Genomic DNA, 22057 nt, shown 5'->3' on the forward strand with positions numbered 1-22057 from the left:
AAAATTTTAATTCCTAAGTCAGTAAGTAATTCTGAATTAAAACAATTAAAATGACTTACGAATAACGAAAAATTTTAGTCATGAGAAAGTTAGTGACTTATGTATTTAAAAACTATAATTCGAAATTTAAAAAATATCAGAATCTTCTTAAAGACCTATGATTTAAAAAAAAAATCATAGTCTGATAAGAAAAATTATTATTAATGTAAAGCTTGAAAACTATTTTTATTAATAATCAAAACAATTATGTAGTGAAATCCAGCTTAAAAAAATCCAATCTTGCACCTTTCTCAATCAAATCAATCCAATCAAAAAATTACGTTTTACTGTAAGAAGAAGCTTAGTTAAAAAGTTTACGTTGCCTTCTTGAGCTTAGCTTGGTTTCCACCGTTTCAGAAGCGCTTACGCCCAACCTTGGGGAAACGCATACGACTAGTTCCAGTGGTGTTCCTCCTCTTAGCCTTAACCGACAAGTTGTATGAACGGAACTTGGCGGCTGGGTATCCACATTGGAAGCATTTGGACTTTTGGATATGGCATGAGCTGCGTCCGCACCGACAACACAAGGTGTGCATCTTATTGTGGCGTTTACCAAAACTTGATGTACCTTTCGTCATCTTGGTTGGCGAACGGCAGAAAAACAACAGAATTTTGACTTAATGATTTTTTAATTCAAAAGTTCGCAACTCTGGTTCAGTATGAGACGCGGAAAAGGGAGATTTACAAACGAAATAATATATTTGATACCTCGTTAAAAAGACCTGTTCCAATATGTATGTTGTTTTTCGAAAATTAAAAAATCACATTTCAAAAACCTTACATGATTTTGGGGTCATATTTGAATTAAAGCCAACAAAAACCCATCAGAAAACTACAATTTAATTGGCAGTAGTGAAACCATACCGACAATTTATGGTATTTGAAGTTGTAGACAAATTATTATGCAGATTTATTGTTATGAATCTATTCAGTTGGTTTCTAGTTCTAGTTGGAATTTCATTCATTGTGGGCGCGGTTTCATTTTCCAATAGGAAATATCTCACGAAATGTTGCACTTTACAAAAGTTTCACAATAAGATATTTTTTTTTCTTTACTTTATTTTAACCCAGTTTCAATTGACTATGAATGAATTTTAGATGAATTAATTATTATTCTATCTATAGACTCATTCAACATGGCCTTTGGTGTCAATTTGAATATAAGTAAGTAGCAAGCAAGCAAGTATCGGTGCATAATAATCTCACATGAAAAGCATGTTAGTGACATTTCAAAAATGCAGCAAACCAGATGCCATACCACACCGCCGACCCTATGGCGACGCCTCTGTCGGCGTTTTAGTTTTAGCTCAAAAAGTTATGTTTTGAAGTATTTTGAAGTGGAAAATAATAAACTTAAGACACCTCAGCTGTTCAGTGTTCACGTATAATTGTCTTATTTTTTCAATTTTTCTTAAGATATTTTTCGCTGAGACAATCAAAATTATTCGTACAGCTGCATTAACATGGCCATTGGCTTTGTCTTTTATTTTTGTTTTTGAAATTTATAAATTTATTATTTATTAGTTCAGCGTAGTTTCAGTTATTACTCAATTATGCTTAACTTACAAACATCGCTAAATCAAGCTATAGGATAGATTATATGAAGAAAGTTACAGGTCTCGTATCTTTTGTTTACTGCAGAATGATTTTTGAATTATGTACGTCTGACTTTTTGATATCATTGTTAAGAAAAATTCAATTGAAGTCACGCGATGATGTGTTTTCGAGCATAAAATATTGAAATAGTCTTTGACATTATTATTCCATACAAAAATGAAGGAGAAATTGCTTCCTATTGTAAACCGACTACGACTGCATGGTTTCGAAAAGGGTTTAACTTTTGATGATGGACAGATAGGAGGAGGTTTATCTATTTATTAAATAGGTGGTTAATAATAGTAGTTAAGTAAGACCATGATATAATTTGCAAATAACTTTTTATTAAAAAATAACAATAAAAATAGAAGATGATGATGATGCATGGTCGTTAAAATTGTAAAATATGATCGATGTCATGGTCAAGTTGTGGGTGGGTTAAAGTACCTGTACTTAGAGTATACCTATTGTTAACAATGATGGGAAAAGTAAAATGCAATATTTTAATTACTCTTTTAGTCTGTGTCTGTCTCATGTTCACCTACATTACAAACATTGACTTTGAAGACATGATTAGTAGACATATTAATTGTTAGATAAAAATTAAAACCCTCTGTAATTGTTTATGCTGAAATAATAAACAGTACTTAGTTAAGATTTTTGTTTAATTAGGTTGTCTGTTGACATACTTCAACCATAAACATAATTGGCCCCCCTAATGCTATCGGAAATCTCAAGGGCGATTTTTATTTTTATTTCAATTCAAAATATTTTTTCTTATTCGTTTTACTCTAGAGTGATTTATAATCGCATACCAAACTTAAGACGTTAGAGTATCATTAGAGTTCCTAATTTTAAATGAAGTAAATAAATATTTATTAAAGACAGCCTCCAATTTTAGAGCTATACACACTAGGGAGGCGTACAATATGTATATATAGACAAACATAGAAGTGGTGAAGGGAAGGTGATTAAATACACAAATTTAAAGAAAACGGTCAGGGTGAAAGTGAAGAGTCTTTTTAAATAGAGGACCTTTTATTTATAGGCCTATGACAAATGGGATACAATAATTATAAATTGAATTTTTTTGATTTGTTTTTTTTTTTTCAGTCATGGTAATAAGAAATTTTAAATTTTAAAATGTCTTAGGAAAGGTTGAAACCGTTACTGTTTTGATCATTTTGTGGTGTCTGAAAACTTTCGTAGACCTAGAAAATCTCCAGTTTTTTCTAAAAAGTATCTTATATAACTTTCATATTACAACAATTTTAAATTTTGTGACCTATTTCAGAATTTCTTATGGTTTTGAAAGAAAATGTGTACTTTCCTTAAAAATATAAAATTTTTGGAACTATTTAAAAATTGAAATTTTTTGGATTAAATGCGGAAATTTCAATTCCTTAGCGATTTTAGAATAACTGTATTATTTGTATTATTGATTATTACGAAAGTCAAATGTAAATCGTGTATTTAAAAGTTCTGAATAACTAACTGCGTGTTAAATCTATTTGTAAATTAAAATTGAAAATTTGGTTATACACAAAACTAATCTAAAAAAAAAAACAATTTAACCATTTTCGAAACAAAGTTTAAGGTTTATTTTAGTAACTAAATGGCATTAACATTTGGTAAGATAAACTTATTTTGTAGGTATATTTGTTTTATTTAAAATGTAAGTTCTATTGTAAAACAGAATCTTTGAATTGAGATACAAATTCGTGAGACCTTATTTTACATCTCAAGATGTTTTATTTTAATTTTTTTGTTCAATGTGGCGATCAAATAAATTGTAATAGATTTTGTTGCATTTATTAAAAATTTAATTTTTGGCCATTACCTTCAGTGTGTACAAATTTTGGTTTGAATCAAAAATTGCACATTTTTTTATCGTTTTATTTTTACGTTTGGAGGTTGTTTTTTAAAATTTAATTTTTGTGTGTATTTTAATTGAAACTTTATTGTTCTTTTTATACTGAATTAAATGCGAATTTCTTTAGTGAACGAAAACTATACCGGCTTAAAATTTTGTATAAATAAGTATGTGTATCAATTATAAGCTTTTAAGAACACTTTTGTGTGCTAAAAATTTAAAAAGAAATCTGGTTTTTCTTTTTATAAATGGGTGTGAAGCACAGAATTGGGTAAGACATCTAACATTCTCGATGTGTTGCTGAAAAGCGCTATTTTTGAAAGTTCGTTCGAAATTGAGTTCAATTTAAACTGATTGGCAACCCTTAAATATCGAATATTCCGAGTTTTTAGGGTTAAAACAACACCATAAAATTTTTTAAATCATTGCTATGTGAATAAAACAACAATAGCAATCTTAATGTTAAGGTTACTTCTTTTATTTACCATTTTTGAAGCTCATATTATTTGATTCCGTCCAAAAGATTTAAGCTAGTTATAAGAGAGACCTCCCCAAAATTAGAGTTTAATCCATCAGCTAAGAGGAATTAAGGCTTTGGAAATTGCAGCGTTATATTTTATTTCAATAAGGGAACTCAAAGAGCACGATACTACGAATTCAAGTCTTAAGTACTACTCCCGACAAAACGGATTTTCATCCTATCACAAGTCGTTCCTAAATAAAGATTAAAATCTAAATGGTAGGACGTCAAAATCTATCACGAAGATAGGTCTTGAAAAAACAAAAACATTATCATAAATGCCTTGAATAAGCACTTTAGATTTTTTTTTAAAAACGATGACACTAAATAGAAAGATAGGAGTTGATGAATTTCTATACCAAACAAAACTAAGAACTTAGGATATTCTAATTTGGGGGCATGTAAATGCATAAAGTTTCAGATTTTTGTAGAGTGATAATATTGAAAAAAATAAAACATTGAAAATACTATTACAGACTTTTTTGAAACTTAAAGATTTTTTACTTTTCATCGTTTACTGTTTTTGTATAAAAAATGAAACTTCACTTTTGTGCGACGTTTATCTCTTAACATGAGGCATTGACGAACACTATTGGAAATTACATAAATGAACAACACAATTCTTCAAAAACTGTGAACATAGTAAAGAAAATTTGTTTTAATGCAGTAAATACCACTTCGCATTTACATACGTAACGAGCCCTAAGATCCCTTTTTTCCTATCCCCAATAAAAATCTATGAACTGAACAGATGTACAAAATATAAAATGTCATTTCATCTTACACAAAATAAATGGTATTTTCCATTGACAAATTTTTTGGTGCTAAACGAAAAAATTGATTTGTTTCGTGATTGAACATTTTGTTCGTCAGCTGTCAGAATTTCATTCAAACTTGTTTTCACTTGATTCACTTTAGGTGAAGAAGATTATATTTCAATGTATTAATTGTAAATATACAGAATTGTTTCAAAAAATATTGAGAATACAATATTCTAAATTATGTTAGTTTAAAAATGTATTATAAAATTGACAGATGGAGTTACATTTATTAAAGTGCAAAAAGAGTAAATTTCTCGAAAAGTTTAATGATCTTTGATTTTTTTAAATTAAAAACGAATTAATTTTTATTCTGTCCAATGGAACGCAGAGACAGGCAAAAGCAACGAGTTGACAGATTTAAATCAAAAAACAATTTATTTACCAAGTGTAACAACAAATGCGTTTCTGTCACATACTCGTAGATGGCGTAATTGTAAAAATTGAGCTGATATGCACATGACATACTGTTTTTTTCCATGATATTTTGACCTCTGTCGACATTATTCTGAGCACATTGTAAACAACTTCATGAAACATTTTTCCTTAGGTGAAAATGTCAAGTCTTTTTGACTGCCTTATTTTTTCAATTTAAAAAAACCGGCTGTGGAGGCTTATCAAATACTTCTGCAGGTCGCCTCGATTCAAAGACGGGAATTTTAACATGTGACAGAAGATGTGTAAAAATCGGAACAAAAAGGATGAGGACCATCAAGTGTGGGGTCTCTTATATGAAGACGATATGTAGTTGCAGAAATGCTTGAAATGAAATGTAATGGGAAAGGTTCAAAAGACTGGAAAATGGGTGCCACAGAATTAATAAACAGAATTGTTGAATCCTGCTTCCTAGACCAGAAAGTCTGATTTTTATTTTTTCTCACTACAACGCACTCGTCAAAAATAATCCAAAACTACTAAAGATACTCAACTGGGAGATTTATTTTTTCAGACCTGGCCCCTTCTCACTTCCAACTGTTTTTGTTAATTGGCCACTTCGTAATCCTTACGAAGATGATCGAAAATAGCTTGATGAGTAGTTTGCCTTGAAAGAGTGATCTTTTTTTGGCTTGATATCCAGCAAGAGAGACGGGGATATGAAACTAACGAGGGAAAGTATTCTGAATAAATTACATTTTACTTTGTTTTTATAAAAACATGGTTTTTTGTTACTAAAAAGGAGGCGATTTAAGGTAATACACGTGATATTTTATAAATCAAAATATGACCCATAACATTTGCTTCAGAGGTTCAAGCCAAAGTCCATAATAAAGTAAAACGTATAAGCTTTTGATACTGCATTAATGGTTAAATGGTACACTTGCCACACAAAGCATTTAATAATTCTTCTAACAAAAAAAAAAAAACAACAAATTCCCTCAAGCAATTTTTTTTTAATTTCACTTCCAATATAGCTTGAAATATAATTGTGTCAGATTGATAATCGATCAAATCTTATGAAAGTCATTCAAGCGAGGCGCTAAAAATAAAAACGAATTTCCATTTTTCGATCCTACTTTCCCACGTTGCTCCATTTAATTGGCCTTGAAAATGAAGTATATTAGAGTAGGCATATAAATATAACAATATCCTATACAAATCACCTTTCTCCCATAGCAAATTCCAGATATATCTTTTTCTTCTAGGTTTAGATCGTGTCGGTCGTCGTCGTTGATTCAAGTCTAAAGATCTTGGTCTTTCATTCAATCTCCCCTGATCTAATGTTGCAGATGCTGGTTTTACTACTCGCTTTGCCTCCGCCTCTTCCTCGTCGTCTTTCGTCATTGTCAGTCTACTTTTTCTGTATTCTAATGAAGATACAATTTTATCAGGCCAACGATTTCGCTTTTCAAGCCGAAGCCCACTTCCTTTACATTGTTTCTTCCCCTAAGGCATATTCTATGTGCATAGAGTGTGATATTGCTGTCTAGTTATGAATAGGCTTCATATCTGCATGAGATGCAGATGCGCTTCTTGTGGCACGATTGCAAAACCATAATCTCGCCACAACATCAGACTTTACAACTTACAAGTGGTGCATGCGGAGCACCATGGTCTGTCGGTCGGTCGGTCGGTTAGGTGAGGTGCTCTGATGTCTACGATGATACGAGAGAATCCCATTCAATCCATGATCAAAGCTGTTGAAATGATGATAGCCACCACTTCAATCTACAATATTGGATGCATTTAATAATAATAAGTAGACATAGTATTCAAGGCATCATCGCATCTCCCCAACATCAATCTATCTTTAACATACATAAATATGGCTACGGCAGATGGAATGGAAGAGTGTTGCTTTGGTGGTTAAGAGTTATAAGATGTAGTTCGAGATATTTTCTTAGCTGCTGACCGACTTCGCCATTAACCCAATTGTTGCTCTTATGTTGCTGCAGTTGTGCAAAAATATATATGCACGCATCCCAACTTATTTCTTTAACGCAATTAGTACAATGAAATTATTTTTAATTTCCCAACTTCAAAGACTCGATGCGGGTATTGTAATGATGGTGTTAACACTTCTTTTTCGGGTGGAATCATAACGCCTCCTTCACCTTTTACCTCCTCCGCAAAAGACTTATAATAATAATTGTCTAATCAAATAAAGCTTACAACAATTTATAATTGCATTTGGTCTTAACACTTTGTTTAGGATTTTGTTTGTAAATTGTAATTAAGTAGGTAAGATAACTCAAGACTCAAGAGTCGTTAGTTGCGCTTAAAGTAGGTACAATTAAATGACAAGTAAGTAGTAACTCTTAACTATGTACCTATTATCAAAGTTAGTAGTTTTTCGTTTTTTTTTTTTCGTTTACAAAAAGTCACTTTCACTTTTAAGCAATTTTTCAAAATAGTTTTTTATTTGGTATATTCCTAATATTTCATGGTATTTTTGTTGGTCTTGTTGGGGAGTTACCAGTTTCTTGTGTTGGCCACATCCAGCAGCCTATAAAAACCTCCCACCATCCGACCATTCCATATCAAAACCTTGCGCCATGTGGTGTAACATGTTTGTTTACTTAATTTTTATATATAGTTTGTTTCTCGTTTTCGTGCAGAAATTGTTCATTGAATAGATCCTGATAGTAAGATAGCAAAAGCCATGCTTAATGTCTAATGTCACGATCTTATGAGCTGCACATTTATTTAGGAGTGTTTTGTATCCACAAGTTCCAAGTTCCAAGCAGGTGGCAGAGTCAGAGTCAGAGTCCGCTGCTATGGATAATCTATCAAGCAATTGCCGTAGTTGCTGCTGCTGCTACTATTACCACCGCTGTGCTACGACTTTGACTACAACGACGACGACTACGATGGAATGTGTGATGCAATAAAATTTTTGGGCGGAAGCTGGAAGCTGTTGTAGTACTTCTCTTTCCAAGCTAAGCTATAGAAACCACGGGAGGAAAAAACTACTAAGGACTACTGTGCTTCGATAATGTGTAATTAATGCGTGAAGTAGTTGGAAACAAATTATAGACCTGCAGTAGATAGCTATACGGATTTATTTGTTACAGGAGGCGGAGGAGGTGGGAATATTTATAAGATAGAAAATTACTTTGTCACCATGAATGAAAGGGCCATAAATGCTTCCGCAATTAAACGTGTTTTATTGGTAAATTGTAAATGAATGAATACATACATAAAAGTGAATTTATGCTATCAACAATGGATTTATGTAAACGTTACATTTTGTTACACTTACTACACTTCAACAGAAGCAAAACCGTTTTAAATTGTTATTTTGATTTGAAATTAATTGTTTCAAATTATAAATTGCATTGTGTAAAGAAATGTGTCTGCAGAAGTTTTTGAACTCAATTTGTAGGTTTGTTTTGATTTATTTTTTAAACTTAAATACGGAGGATCTTACGCTGTACCAAAGTCATCAAATTTCTCCACTCATAGTTGCTGATGGAAATACACCTAGTTGTGTAATTTTGTAATGAGTACTTGAACACTTTTGGATGACACTTCAGCACCTGCATTTCAATTGAAAGTTATATTTAGAAAGACATTGTATATTTTGAAAATTGTGACAGTTTTTTATTTGTAAGATTTCGGGCGATGACAGATGCGTTTGTTTTAGGGTAAGGTGTTAAGTTACATTTTTATTTGAATTTTTGAACTTTCAGCGATAATTTTAAAATCTATAAATAAAAATTACTCAAGGGATAAGGTGTTTCCACATTAGGATGTGCTTTGGACTTCTTTTCTTTTACCGGTAAATTTTTGTTGAAATTAAAAGAATAGTTTTGAATATTTGCATTTGGTTCTCTTTTTGGTGGAATTTCGTATGTTGGGTTATGAATACAAAAAACCTATAGAAAAGCAAGTAATCCGTCTAGCTCTATTTTAATTGTTTTATTCTTTGAATTGCGTGTTCTATTGAGGGTTTTTCAACAGGGACGCTTATTGCTGTCGCTGAGGCTTCAGTTGCAGAAAACCAAAATGTACCTTTCACACGTCGTTCTCAAGCATTGGGCATCCCTGTGACGTCGTTGTGACGAATTTTGCGAAAAGATCTTGGTCCACACCCTTACAAGATTAAATTGACGCAAGAACTTAAGCCACTTGACCCCCTGAAGCGTCGTATGTTCGTGAATTGGGCTGAGCAACAACTTGAAAATGATTCGGATTTTTATCAAAAAATCATCTTCACCGATGATTCTGGCTAAATGGCTTCGTCAATAAACAAAATATGCATTATTGATCTGGCAGCAATTCAAAAATACTCCGTGTGTCATCATTGTATCCCGAAAAAATTACTGTTTGGTGTGGTTTTTGGGCCGGCGGCATCATTGGGCCGTACTTCTTTTGCGATGATCAGGACCGGCACGTGTCGCTCTAAATGGGGATCGCTACCGTTCAATGATAAATTAATATTTTTGGCCCCAATCGGATAATATGGACTTGGAGGACATAAAGAATGTCAAAGCCAATTTATTGGAAACCAAATTTGAAGAACGTGTTATCACACAAAATGGACCAGTCGCTTGGCCGCCTCGGTAGATTTCAAACCGTTACACTATTTCCTGTGAGACTACGTCAAGTCTATGGTCTATGCCAACAAGCCAGCGACGATTGATGAAGTTCGTACGAATATACCCGTGGTGGCCATGTAAAAGAAATCGAGTTCCATAAATACATCGAACGCACTTTCCCAGAAATAAAGAATTTCATTGATACCCAAAACCATTTTTGTTTTATTTAGATCTCTTATTGAAAAATCCGATATTAATTCTTCTATTGATATGTTTTTTCCTTACTCTTTGAAGTATTCATATATTGAGTAATGGTCTTTCCATTTTTACTTGAAATTTTCTGAGTTTACCGAGTAAATTTGATGTGAGTTCCGTTGATTGAAATCTTTATGTCATGACAGGATGTATTTTGGAATCTTTTCCAACTTTTGAGTCTACTGTTTCCAACTATTCATTTTTCGTCGGTTGATTTCTTTTTCTTTTTGTTTTTTTAAATGGTTTCAGCTGTCCGTGGTAATAGTAATTTTTTTCATTTTTAACTGAGACATTTTTTTTATATTGTTCGTAATGATTTTGGTTTTGTTAAAATATAATCTCAGCCCAGGTATTTTACATTTCGTGGAAAGTTCGGTCAACATTTGTTCCATGTCCATTTTGGTGTTTCGGAAGCAAATTAATGACATCCGCAAAAACTAGTCTGCTTAGTTTCTCTCCTCAAACCACTATTGTTTGATGAATTCTCTTCCAATCTTGCTCGTTTTGAGTTTTGGAATATTGGTGTGCGACATATCAAAGAAAACAAAAAAACATTAGCAGGTGTTGGATTATCAACAAAATTTTTAAGAATATATGAAAAAGTTCTTTCAAATACAACCGCGGTTGTTTCTAATGATAGAACCTCTTCACAGCAATTTAAGACAGAAGTGGGTGTCCCGCAAGGTTGCATTTTGAGTCCTTTGCTCTTCTTACTTTTTATTAACGACATTGGAGACAGTGTTAAGGTGCTCTTATATGCGGATGACCTTGTCATCTGATAATCTGGTAACTGTACAACTGCAAATTAACAAACTTAAAAAACTTTTAGGTCACATAATCATAATGTCAGAAATAACAGTTCTTGGAACCATAATGGAGAAATAATAGAGGTAGTTAAAAAATATAAATACTTATGTTTTACACTAACACAAAATTTAAACATCGGACCTCAAAGGAATCAGTTGTGAAATCAGCCATTAACTGCATTTGGTCAAGTTTTTTTTAATAAAAAATGTATCGAACCGATGGTAAAATTCAAAGTATTTGATGCAACAATCAAAAGTTCACTTTGTTATGCTAATGAAGTGTATGGTTACGAAGTACGTGAAGACTCTGAAGTTATCCAGAGATATTTTTTCAAACGTGTATTTAAGGTCCCTTTAAACACACTCAACTATACAACATATGTCAAATCTGGACTACGTTCAATTTTGTTAAAAAACCATAAGGCTAACGCGGACTATAATGTTAAAGTTTTAAAGAGATGTCATAATAATCTTCAGAGAAAAGTACTCATGATTGCACTTCAGCGTTGTTACACGCCGTTTAAAGATTGGCAGAATTGGCAGAATTGGCTGATATATATAATAAGAAATTTAGCCTTGAATACCTTTGGTTCATGGAAGGATGAATTCTATGATTGCATCTCACACAAAATATTTTAAAATTCTCTGAACCGTGCCATAGAGTCCATGTCAAGAACGATATACAGCAAACTGAATTATTGTTTGGCGGAATATAATTATTTTCGATAAGAATTCTCAGTTAACGAGAGGAGTTAAATATTTAAGATCCGAACTGAAATGCTGGAGCTAATTTACAGACCCCATAGGGTTGATATAAATCATAATTGTAAAATTGCAAGCCTAATCAAATCGAAAACGTTTATCACTTCCTAGCAAGATGTTCAATACTCCAAGAAATTCGACGTTTATACTTTAGAAAAAGCTTTATTTCTACAGAAGAGAGTTACTCAATTCTAAATGGTGAGTCTGGTTGGAAAGTTCTTATCTGGTTTGTTACTGAAGCTATCGCTTACAGAAATACTTATGTAAATTTTTTTTAGAACCAATCTACGATTTTGTTTTAGCTAAACAATTCAGTTTCCTCTATCAGCTGTTTTTTATTATGGGTGCCTTTAACTTTTGTATATAATGCTCCAGAAAACAGTTTAGAAATTGGTATTTTTATCTTCTTAGTAACTGTGCTTCCGTTAGCTTGGTATTTGTTGAGTTCTTTTAATAGAAATACAAAACTTGGTATTGTATTGAGGTAAGTTACACTTTCCCGAATTTAAGAATATCTTCGTCTCCCATGTTGTAAATAATCAACTTTATATATCCTTAGTTGAAAACCACGAAGCTTCAATTATTTTTAAGTTATAGCATTCCAAAATAAATTTTTTCTGCAAGATCGGTCTAGGGAGACTTGGAATTTTCTGTTGCATCCCAAATATTTATGTTTCTTTTTTTTGGATCTTAACAAACTAAATATGTCATGTAAATATCAGCTAGCATTTTTAGTAGTTTCCGTTTTGTAGTTTGCATAAAAATGTACTTTATCTTCTTTTACATTTCGAAAAGTTGTCGTTGCGCTCCAAAAAAAGATTACTATTTGAGGAGTATTAAAGACATATAAATCCAAGAATTCTTTCGAAGCATGGCCATTAGTGCATGTTATTTGTCTGTATAACACAAATTTATTTTCAATTTTGAAGCAAGTAATCGAAATAGGAGTGATCATAATTAATTTAATTAATTTATCTCAATGATAGTTTACTAAATAAATGAGAATTAAGTAATTGGACAAAATTTTGATAAGAATTCTAAATGTAAAATGTAAAATACCTAAAACAAAACCCCATAAAATCAATACAAACAAAAGTTGAAACATATCGCACCCGTAAATAAGGTATAGTTGTGAATATTTTGAGACTCATTACAATAACTGATGTGTGATTTAAAACATTCAGAACAGAAAAACAAAAATCATTTGACGAATTTCTTTGAAAATTTATAAAATCTTTGTTTACAAATAGACCTTAAATAACCGTTCAACCTTTTTAGAAAACTACATTGCACGGCGAAAAAAAATGATTTCTATAAAAATTATTAAATTTTTTGACAACAATTTAAGCCAAGTTTTGAAATTTATATGATATCGTCATTTGCGCAGATATTAGTGCTCACAATATAAGAAAAAATGTCTGGACATTTCTAGATCAACACAAACTTTTTATATAAATAATTCATCTGACGACATTACTTATGATACTCTACAGCCACTTGTTTAATTTTTGAAATCTTTTCACAATTATTTTGCATTTTTTGAAGAAACAATGTAAGTCTTTTAAATGCTTTTGGATTTATAACAATGGAATCACTTTTGACAAAGATGCAATTTTTCCAAAAAAAAAAAATGTTTCCTTAATTTTTGTGACTAGTGTATTTTTAAGATTTCAAGTTTTGTAGAAAACTAGAAAAAAAAGCTTTTCATAACCTAATTTCTTAGAAATTGTAACAAACAAACAATCTCCACTTAACACTCGCTGTTCAGTTAAACCATTAAAAACCGTGTCTCACTCTTTTGTTGTTAAGAAACATAAAATAGCAATGTGTTGTATGCATATCTACATATCTACCCTTTCTATTTATGATTTTTGTTTGTATAAAGTAAATAATGACCTTTCATGACAATATACATGTCTACCTTTAACATATTCTCACGGTAATATCTCATAACGTATTTGCAAAATAATGTGAACTTAAAATTTTCGAGTTTGTTTATCAACTCTTTTGATTTGTGATATTTTGTTTATATCAATTTACCTGTTTCAATTGCCACTGGAGTGTATCAACTTGATTTTGTAAAATAACAGCTTCAACATTTGTAGACGAATCAACAATTTCAAATCGATTCTCTGAATATTCTCCATTTAGTTTCAAATCATGTTCCGTATCGTCAAGCAGTTGTGGTGATTCCTGAAAATTGCAACGACAAAAAGTGGGTTATTACAAATATCAAAATATTATTATTTTTTATCTATAAGAGTACATGAACTAAATCTTTTAATTTATAATTTTGTAACTTCGTAATCATGAGGCCTGATTTAAAGTTCATTACTTGAGAAGAATGACCGTGGGATGTCTTTTCTTTGACCATGAGTGTCTTTTAAGAAATTGAGAGAGAAGACAAAAAAAAACTTTTAATTCACCTGAAGTAACTCGACAGACCTCTTAATAAATATCACAAGCAACTAACTGTGGTGCTGAGGTAAATAATGAACTAAACATTAAACGTTCCCGGGGCTAGGCAATCGTCTTTTTCTTCAACACAATGAATATAAAGAAATGGGAGTTTTTTCTCTCTTTTTCAAGTTATAATAATAATTTAACTAAAAAGTGCTAACAACAAAATAATTATATAGAAGAAGAAGAAACTTTTGCTCACATAAATATATGACACCTTTAAAGACAAACACGAAATTATCATGAAAGAAAGATAGACTGGTTTTGAGGTAATTGATGTGATAAACACTGTAAATTGACACAACGAACTTCTTCAAGATCATTGACTTCTACATCTGGATGTGGCTAATCTACAACATTTATCTACAAAATGTTATATTCAAATATACATTTGTAATTATATAGAAATAAATTTAATCAATCAATTTCTCAGCTAAATTAATTGAGAGAAAATGAAATTGTGGGAAAGTTAGAAAAAAAACAGAAGAAAATTGAAATCTATAGCAAATCCCTTAATAATAAATTTTTTGATATATTTTACTTTAAAGTAGAGAAATGCAAATTATGTGGTTTGTTTATCAAACGTTATATCAAAGTTGTCTTTATAGTTAAATGTCAACGGAATCGGAAGAGAAATATGCTACTTTTACTTCTTCTTGGGATTTTTAATTGCTCGAAGGAGCTTGAACTTAAAGAAAGAAGACATTTTACTTAATCTCAAAGTTTGATAGGTTTTTTGACACATGACAGGATTGTAAAATACTGCTTTTGGTATATTTAGTGATTTCGACAACAGAGTGCAACTTATTCGAATCATATCATCATCTTCATCATAATATTTTTATGATGAAATCATTATTTTGTTTGTTTGCATAAATCACTTAAATAAAAAGTCGATTACCACCATGAAGTGATGGTAATTTAATGGTTTTTTATGTCTGCTGCTACCAGATTGGTTTTATTTGCGATGAAAAGAAGACAAAAAACACACCTTTAAGGCTTCAATAGATACATATAGATACTCGAACTACCTTCTTCTTCCAGGTTTTTTGTATATTTTTCAAAGGTTTTATGTTAGTATTTTATGTTTCTTTGTTGTATCTTTGCATGTGGTTTTGCTTGCAAGGCAGAAAAATGCAATGTAATAGATTCGTCGTGTCGTTCAGGTTAATTTATTACGATACAATGCTTACGCAATTGGATTTAGCCATAAATTCATGATTAGCTTCATTTGTAGATGGTTGATAGATGATAATGATGGATTTTATAAAGACATTATGCTCTAGGGAAACAAAGTGCCTACACTCGTATACAAGTTGGCGTTTAAAAGTGCGATGTAACAATAGCTACTGTTTGGGAGTCTTGGAGGAAAAGAAAATGAAAACTTTGTATTGTTTTTATGCATAAACTATTAAAGGTACACGTGTGTAAATCGAATATTATAACGCATCATTTTTCAGTCGAATTAACCAAAATATGTACAAATTATGTAAGACTTTGTTTCGGAATTGCTGCATAAGCTATATGGAAAAATTTTAAGCAACTTATTTGAAAGGCTTAAGAATTTTATTAGTTTAGAATTTTTAAAATATAATATACAATTTATTAGCTATTTTGAAATTTGAATCTTTTTCTCAATAGTAAACAAAAAAACAAATTTCAGAAGCTTAGAAGTCCTATCAATTTATAAAATTACTTAAAATTAATGAACATCATCATTTTGTAATATTAACTTAATTGACAGACAATGGTTTTAAAATTTTACGTACTCGTAGTTATGGGTAAAAAAAAAAACAAAAAAGTCTTACACATAAGGACATAAGGTTAGAAGCATTCATTTTTGAGAAATAAATCGATATTCCTCCCGTTACATGATGGATTAGAAAAAAACAACTATGGTAAATGAGAGACTATTTTGTAAACAACAAATTATAAAATTTGGGCTTAGGAGACATTTAGCCAAAGGAACTTTTATGACAAATTGTTAATTGCGTCCAAAATATGCTAAAACAAATCGGGGCATAAGATTAGGAGCAGTGAATAAATTGATGTTGTTTTGTGAAGTGCATACATTTTTTTTGAAAAAATTGTATAAATAAAAATGGGCACGACAAAATATTTGGTAGCAAAGAAAAGGGCAAGAATAGATGTTTATTGCTCTCAATGTCGTTCATGCCTTGCTATAGTCCGACGAAAAAAATCGAAGTGATCATTGTGCAGCAATTCCAAAACTATTATGGAAACACTTTCTCTGCCTTAACACTTCTTGAAACACTACTTAATGACGCAAGGAAGAAGAAACTTGATTGGTATTCGTGAAAGATCACATTAGCTGGGATGTGCGAAATGGAACGACCGCAAATGATTGGCGAAAGGATATTTTTTCCCACGAACAAATTTAACCTAGATGGGCTAGATGGTTATAATTATTATTTTCATGACCTGAGGAAAGAGGAGCGGTTTTTATGTAGAAAGAAAGTTTTAAAGATGTAATATAAAAAGTACATATGCGTCACAGTGCACCAAGTTTATACAAATGATTAGCAGTGTTTTTTTGATAATTCGTAGTACTTTGATCGGAAAAGGATTGTTCAGTTTTAAACAAATTACTGAACCGTTAAAAAGTGTGGAAAAGTAGAGAGATCTGTAATGTGCACACTTGGAAATACTGTGTCTGATTTTCATGATATTGGCTTCATTTTATAGTTTGTTAAGTTTATAACAAACAATAATTTGAGCACTGTCCAACCAAAAAATTATAAACTCTTTTTTACCCCCTTCTTGACGAAAAAATACAATTTTGACACATATAACTTAAGAGTTTAAACAACTTTAAAATATTATTTTATAGAATTAAATTGTCTGCTGGTGATTTTCATATGATTATGTAAAGAATCAAATTTTTACAGACATAATTCAAAAAAAAAATCTGTTCCAAAAATAACATTTTGTTATATTTTTTGACTAAATGCATAACATTTTTGACCATTTTTGTTGAAACCTATCAACTGTAGGAACAAAATTACATGAGCAACATCGTGTACCTTCAATTTTTTGAAATAAACTACGGTTTACGAGTACTATTGTCAGGGATGAAGGGGACCTAAAGTTTAAAGCCGATTCCGAACGACTAATTTGAGATAGCACTTTAAATGACAAGAATTATTCTTAGAGAATTTGTCAATTCCTCACAAGATGCAGTACTCGTGAAAAAACTTTATCGAACCCAAGACCTCTGGTATGACAGTCCAACGCACTTACCATCAACAACAATTGAGCTAAGTTTTCGTTTATTTCTTTAAATTAATTTGATACGGTCCGAAATAAAAGGACTTTTTATGAAGGATTAAGGACGTTTAATTGAAGCTCTTTATCACACAATTAACAAACTATTAAAAGTGTCATATGAATTGGTAATTGATAAAACTAAAATGTTGACTATCGCGATTGCTTTATATTCACAATTTCAATTGAAGAAATTTGTTCTTTGTTTTTTTGTTTCTTTGCAGATGTTTTAAGATAAATCCAAAGGATTAAATCCAAGGGATTCAAATTCAATCGAATGACTTTATAAAACTGACACTACTTCAAAAATTTGGACAGAAAAGGGCTTAGGTTTCTAAATTTTCCATATGTATTTCAATTTGCGTCAGTAGACAAATTACGCTTTGAATTTTGTAAGATAACTGTGAGTTTCTTTTTTTGAATATTTTCAATTTCTTTACTTCAAAATTCCATTTAAGATTTGTTTGAAGTCTTAAAATTGTCACTAACGTAACAGTCTATGAAGCGGTTGATAAAATTGTCACAATAACAGTAAATATTCAAAACTACTCAGAAGTTTGTATTGATTTTGTCTCCTATAAGTACTAATACTTTTCCTATCTTTCGATAGTGGCACGGTCCGATAAACGACAACGACATTGACGGTAGAACCTTCCGTACGCCACTGAAGTTAATTGGCTCTTATTACGACTGTTTTAACGTGAATTGCTGCTTTAAGAAAGTTAAAAAAAGGAACTTTTGTGTAAAATTATCTTTTGGAGAGTTTTTAAATTCCAAAACGAACATTTTAACGAAATATTTTGAGAATTTACAAGAATATTGATGGTTTATATTTTGTAACCTAAGAAATACAAGTATCATATCAAGCAAAATTTTTACGAAAATACCAGAAGTACTTGATTTTTTAAACCATTTCTTAAAACTGCATACAATGGTCAAAATAAAGTTTTTTCCAAATTTCAAAATTTATAAGCTTTTCTTTAAAAAAATTTGATTAGGATTCCGATAACTAAAGGAACCCATTTCGAGTAAAACAAAAACGATCATTCTGACGCAGGGATTATTTTAAAGGTTTTTAAAAGCATTTTAAAAAAGTCTATTGAGCGTTATTAAAAATAAGGTCAGGATGGACCATAACTGATAACTTTTTATTAGTGTTATAAGTCTTGTACCTGATATTGTTTTATAATAATAGATAATAAAGAACTTTAAGGACCATTTTGTCGTACCCATGTTGTACGAGTGGCGTTAAAGTTAGTGCGTTGGAATATCATGCCAGCCAGTCAATCCCTACCTGTCTCAGCATGTGCCACCAAAAGTTTATTTCACTTGTACTTGCGAGGATTTGACAAGTCCTCCAAAACGAATTCTTGTCCTGAAAAATGCTTTCTCAAATAAGCCGTTCAAAATCGACCTAAAACTACAGGTCACCTCCTACGAACATTTGAAGTGATTAAGGCAGTAAACTAATTTGTTTAAAAGTTATAAGAATGGATTTTCCAATGGAAAAAGAAATGATATTCTTAAAATTGAATATCCATGTTTTGTATTCCTGTAACCCATATTTTTGGTCTCCCACTTCATTATCGGAACAACATAAGTACTACAAATTCCGTTGTAACACAATAATTATGAAATCGAAGTGCATACATCGGTGCTTTTAATATCTACCCGATTACAAAAGTTCCAACATTGTCTTTGTAACACAGAAGAAAAATGACAATTTGTCTAACAGTTAAAGCGTGTTATTGTTTAAAATATTATTTAATTGGTGTAAAACCTATAAATATGTAACTGAAAAATCATTCATTGAAAAATTTCCACTGTACAAGAAATTAGATCAAAAATTTAAAGAAAATCCACTTAAACGTAAATTTTTTCTAAATTTTCAGAATCATTAAAAATCAAATCATGGAAAATACTTTCTTTTGACAGAAGTGCCTTGATCTGTATAAACCTTTTGATAACCTTTTTTTTGGGCCAAATCTATAATACCATTCGTACATAAAAATAACTATTCTTCTTTTATGTCCATTTCAGACTTAGGTACCATTCATATGTATATCTATAAATGTATCATTGTAATGTACTTGTACATAGTTTAAAATGCACATAGATTCACGGGCTGTGAAGTGGAACCAGTGATATCCGTTTGTTACGCGACAGTTAATCTCTTCATATGCAACAGAAACAGCAACAATATTCAATGAAAAATATAGAAAATAAAAACAGAAGAAGAAAAAATCAAACATCATGGTTTGGCTTTGCAGAAGTGAGTCAGACTTTTCTGCATAATTTTGCGTTGAACATTTTTTTTGAGTTTCACATTTTATGTTTTTAATAAAGTGTTTGCAATTCGAAAACAAGGTTGTGATGAGTGTTTTCAACGTCAAAATGATGATAGGAACGAAACATATATTTACAAAATTAACATTTAAAAAAGTACGCATACGCCATAATGTATCTAATTCAAAATAAGAAAAGATGGATGCTTGTATTGCAACTTAAGGAATTTCGGAAAGTATTAATCAATAGTTAAAATTTAAGCTGTTGTTTGTGTCAAGATATTTGCGATGGTAAACCAATTTAAAGTAGAATTTTTGTATTTTAGTTAGGATCTAATTTTTTGTTAAACTTTAATTTTACCGAAGGATAACAACAAGTTTTTTTTTAAGATGAAATAAGTTTGAAGTCAAATTTTCAAGTAGTTTTCTTTAAGTTTTCTAGTTTTTACTAAAAGAACAGCACAATTTTAATTTTTGAAAAATAATGGAGATGTCAAAAATGCAAGCTTTCGTTGTATACATTTTTCTGGAGGTAATATCATTTTTTCTTAGTAAAATTTCGGCGATATTGCATTCGTTAAAAATTTTAACTCGACATTTTATTCAAACATATGATATGAAAGTGGTTTAGACGGTTCCACGTGCCTCCCCCGATATAAAAAATAATGGTAGTCCCGATACAAATTTTTTTGTTCGAAAAAATCGGCTAGATTTTAATGATTTCACTTATCTATTTTTAATATACAAATAATGTTTTTGAATTGCTCCACCAAGGTACCCTTCAAGCTTTTATATTGTATTAATATTATTCTATGATAAAAAATGTCTCATTTATTTGGATTGTTAAACAACTAGCTGTGCTTTATTTTAGAACAAATTTTATTAACATAGAAAAGGTTATAGTAAGCCAACTTCAAAAGATAAAGATATGTTGTTGAGGAATATTTTTTAGGAATTTTAAAGGTTAGTAATTCTGCCTTGGAAGCTCTTCAAAAATACCAGTTTTGAAAGATTCTTTATTGGTGCTTTGTTTGTATTAGTTTTAGCATGATGTTTATAATCCATAGCTTTTCTCAATAATAAAGCTTTCGAACACTTAAACAGTTTTCCAGATCAGACTATTAGTTCCTGAAATAAGCACGTTCAAACAAACAAACAAACAAGCAAACAAACTCTTTAGCTTTAAGAATACCATTTATATTTTTGTTCGATGAATTTTAAATGTAAAACGTTGTTTATAATTTTACTTTATTTAATATATATTTATTTGTATATATATTAAAATTTGTCAAAGAAACGCTTTTAAAATAAAATTGAAATAAATTAATTTTTTTTTGAGAAATTAAATGGCATTTAAAATTTTGAAGATGAATTTGTTTGTAGGTATATTTTTAAAAAGAATTCGGTTGAAAGTTATTATATTTTCTGATGTTATTATCTGTAAAACAAGATTAATTTGAATTCGATATCTCTGCTGGTTCCTGAAATATGGCCTACGAAAAAAGATGTCGGAAAAATTATAATAACTTTGTATGGGAAGTTAAAAAAGTGCGTATTCGTCTCAGTGTACCTTTATACAAAACAGCAAAATAATATGAATTTTTTAACAGTTCTGTAGATGAATTTTGGCAGTTTTTAAAGAAAAAATAATTTGAAATCTGTGACAACATTCCAATCTCTCTCTCTCTTTACTCAAAAAGAATCCAAAATCTTAAATTTTCGTTAAAACAATTTAACTTCCATTATTTTTATCTTTTCATTATGTAAAAAAAATTTGGTTAGTAAATTGCAACATTTTTGAAACAAAGTAAATTTGGTTAAACAAAAAAATCCTACTTAATTCTTATCTAAACAAACATCCAAGACCAAGAGTTATAAAAAGTAAATCTTAACCATCTTTTCTGCACCTGTTGTTAGTTTTGTACTTTTTGTATACCTTCTGTATTTTTATCTGAAGGTACACACAACTTATGTACACTTGATAAAAGATAAGAAGAAAAAAAAAATTCGTAAATAACATTAGTTAAGCCACTATAGCTTCAATATTTCGACACTATTCCCATTTTTTCATACGAGAACATGGCCGTTCGTACATTTCCTGTTTCGTGTGTGTGCTTTAGTTGTAGTCCCCTTTATCTGGGTCTTTTGTGATGATTTTCCATCTCAGTCACTCAGTTATATTTTTATATTGCAGTTTTTGTTACTGTATTTTTATATTGTTGTGTTGGGGGAGACCCGCCACCGTCACATTCTGGGATTCTGGTACATTTAGTGCTCCAATTTGGAATTTACATTGTGTACCGACCCCGAGGGTATGATGGGAATATATGTATGAAGCCCCCTCTTCACAGCTTCGTCTCGTTTTAATTTGTTAAACAC

At 30.7% G+C, this 22057-nt stretch overlaps 1 protein-coding gene across 1 annotated transcript in view; it reads right to left on the reverse strand.

Moving 5' to 3' along the window:
• The window catches only part of LOC129947197 (serine-rich adhesin for platelets), a 93705-nt gene that overhangs the window by 4206 nt on the left and 67442 nt on the right, over positions 1–22057 (reverse strand). The window contains exon 2 of the mRNA XM_056057648.1: positions 13689–13841. Coding sequence (XP_055913623.1) covers positions 13689–13841 — 153 coding nt within the window. The remainder of the gene's footprint in view (positions 1–13688; positions 13842–22057) is intronic.

Source organism: Eupeodes corollae, chromosome 2, assembly GCF_945859685.1.
Source record: "Eupeodes corollae chromosome 2, idEupCoro1.1, whole genome shotgun sequence".
Classification (NCBI taxonomy): domain Eukaryota; kingdom Metazoa; phylum Arthropoda; class Insecta; order Diptera; family Syrphidae; genus Eupeodes; species Eupeodes corollae.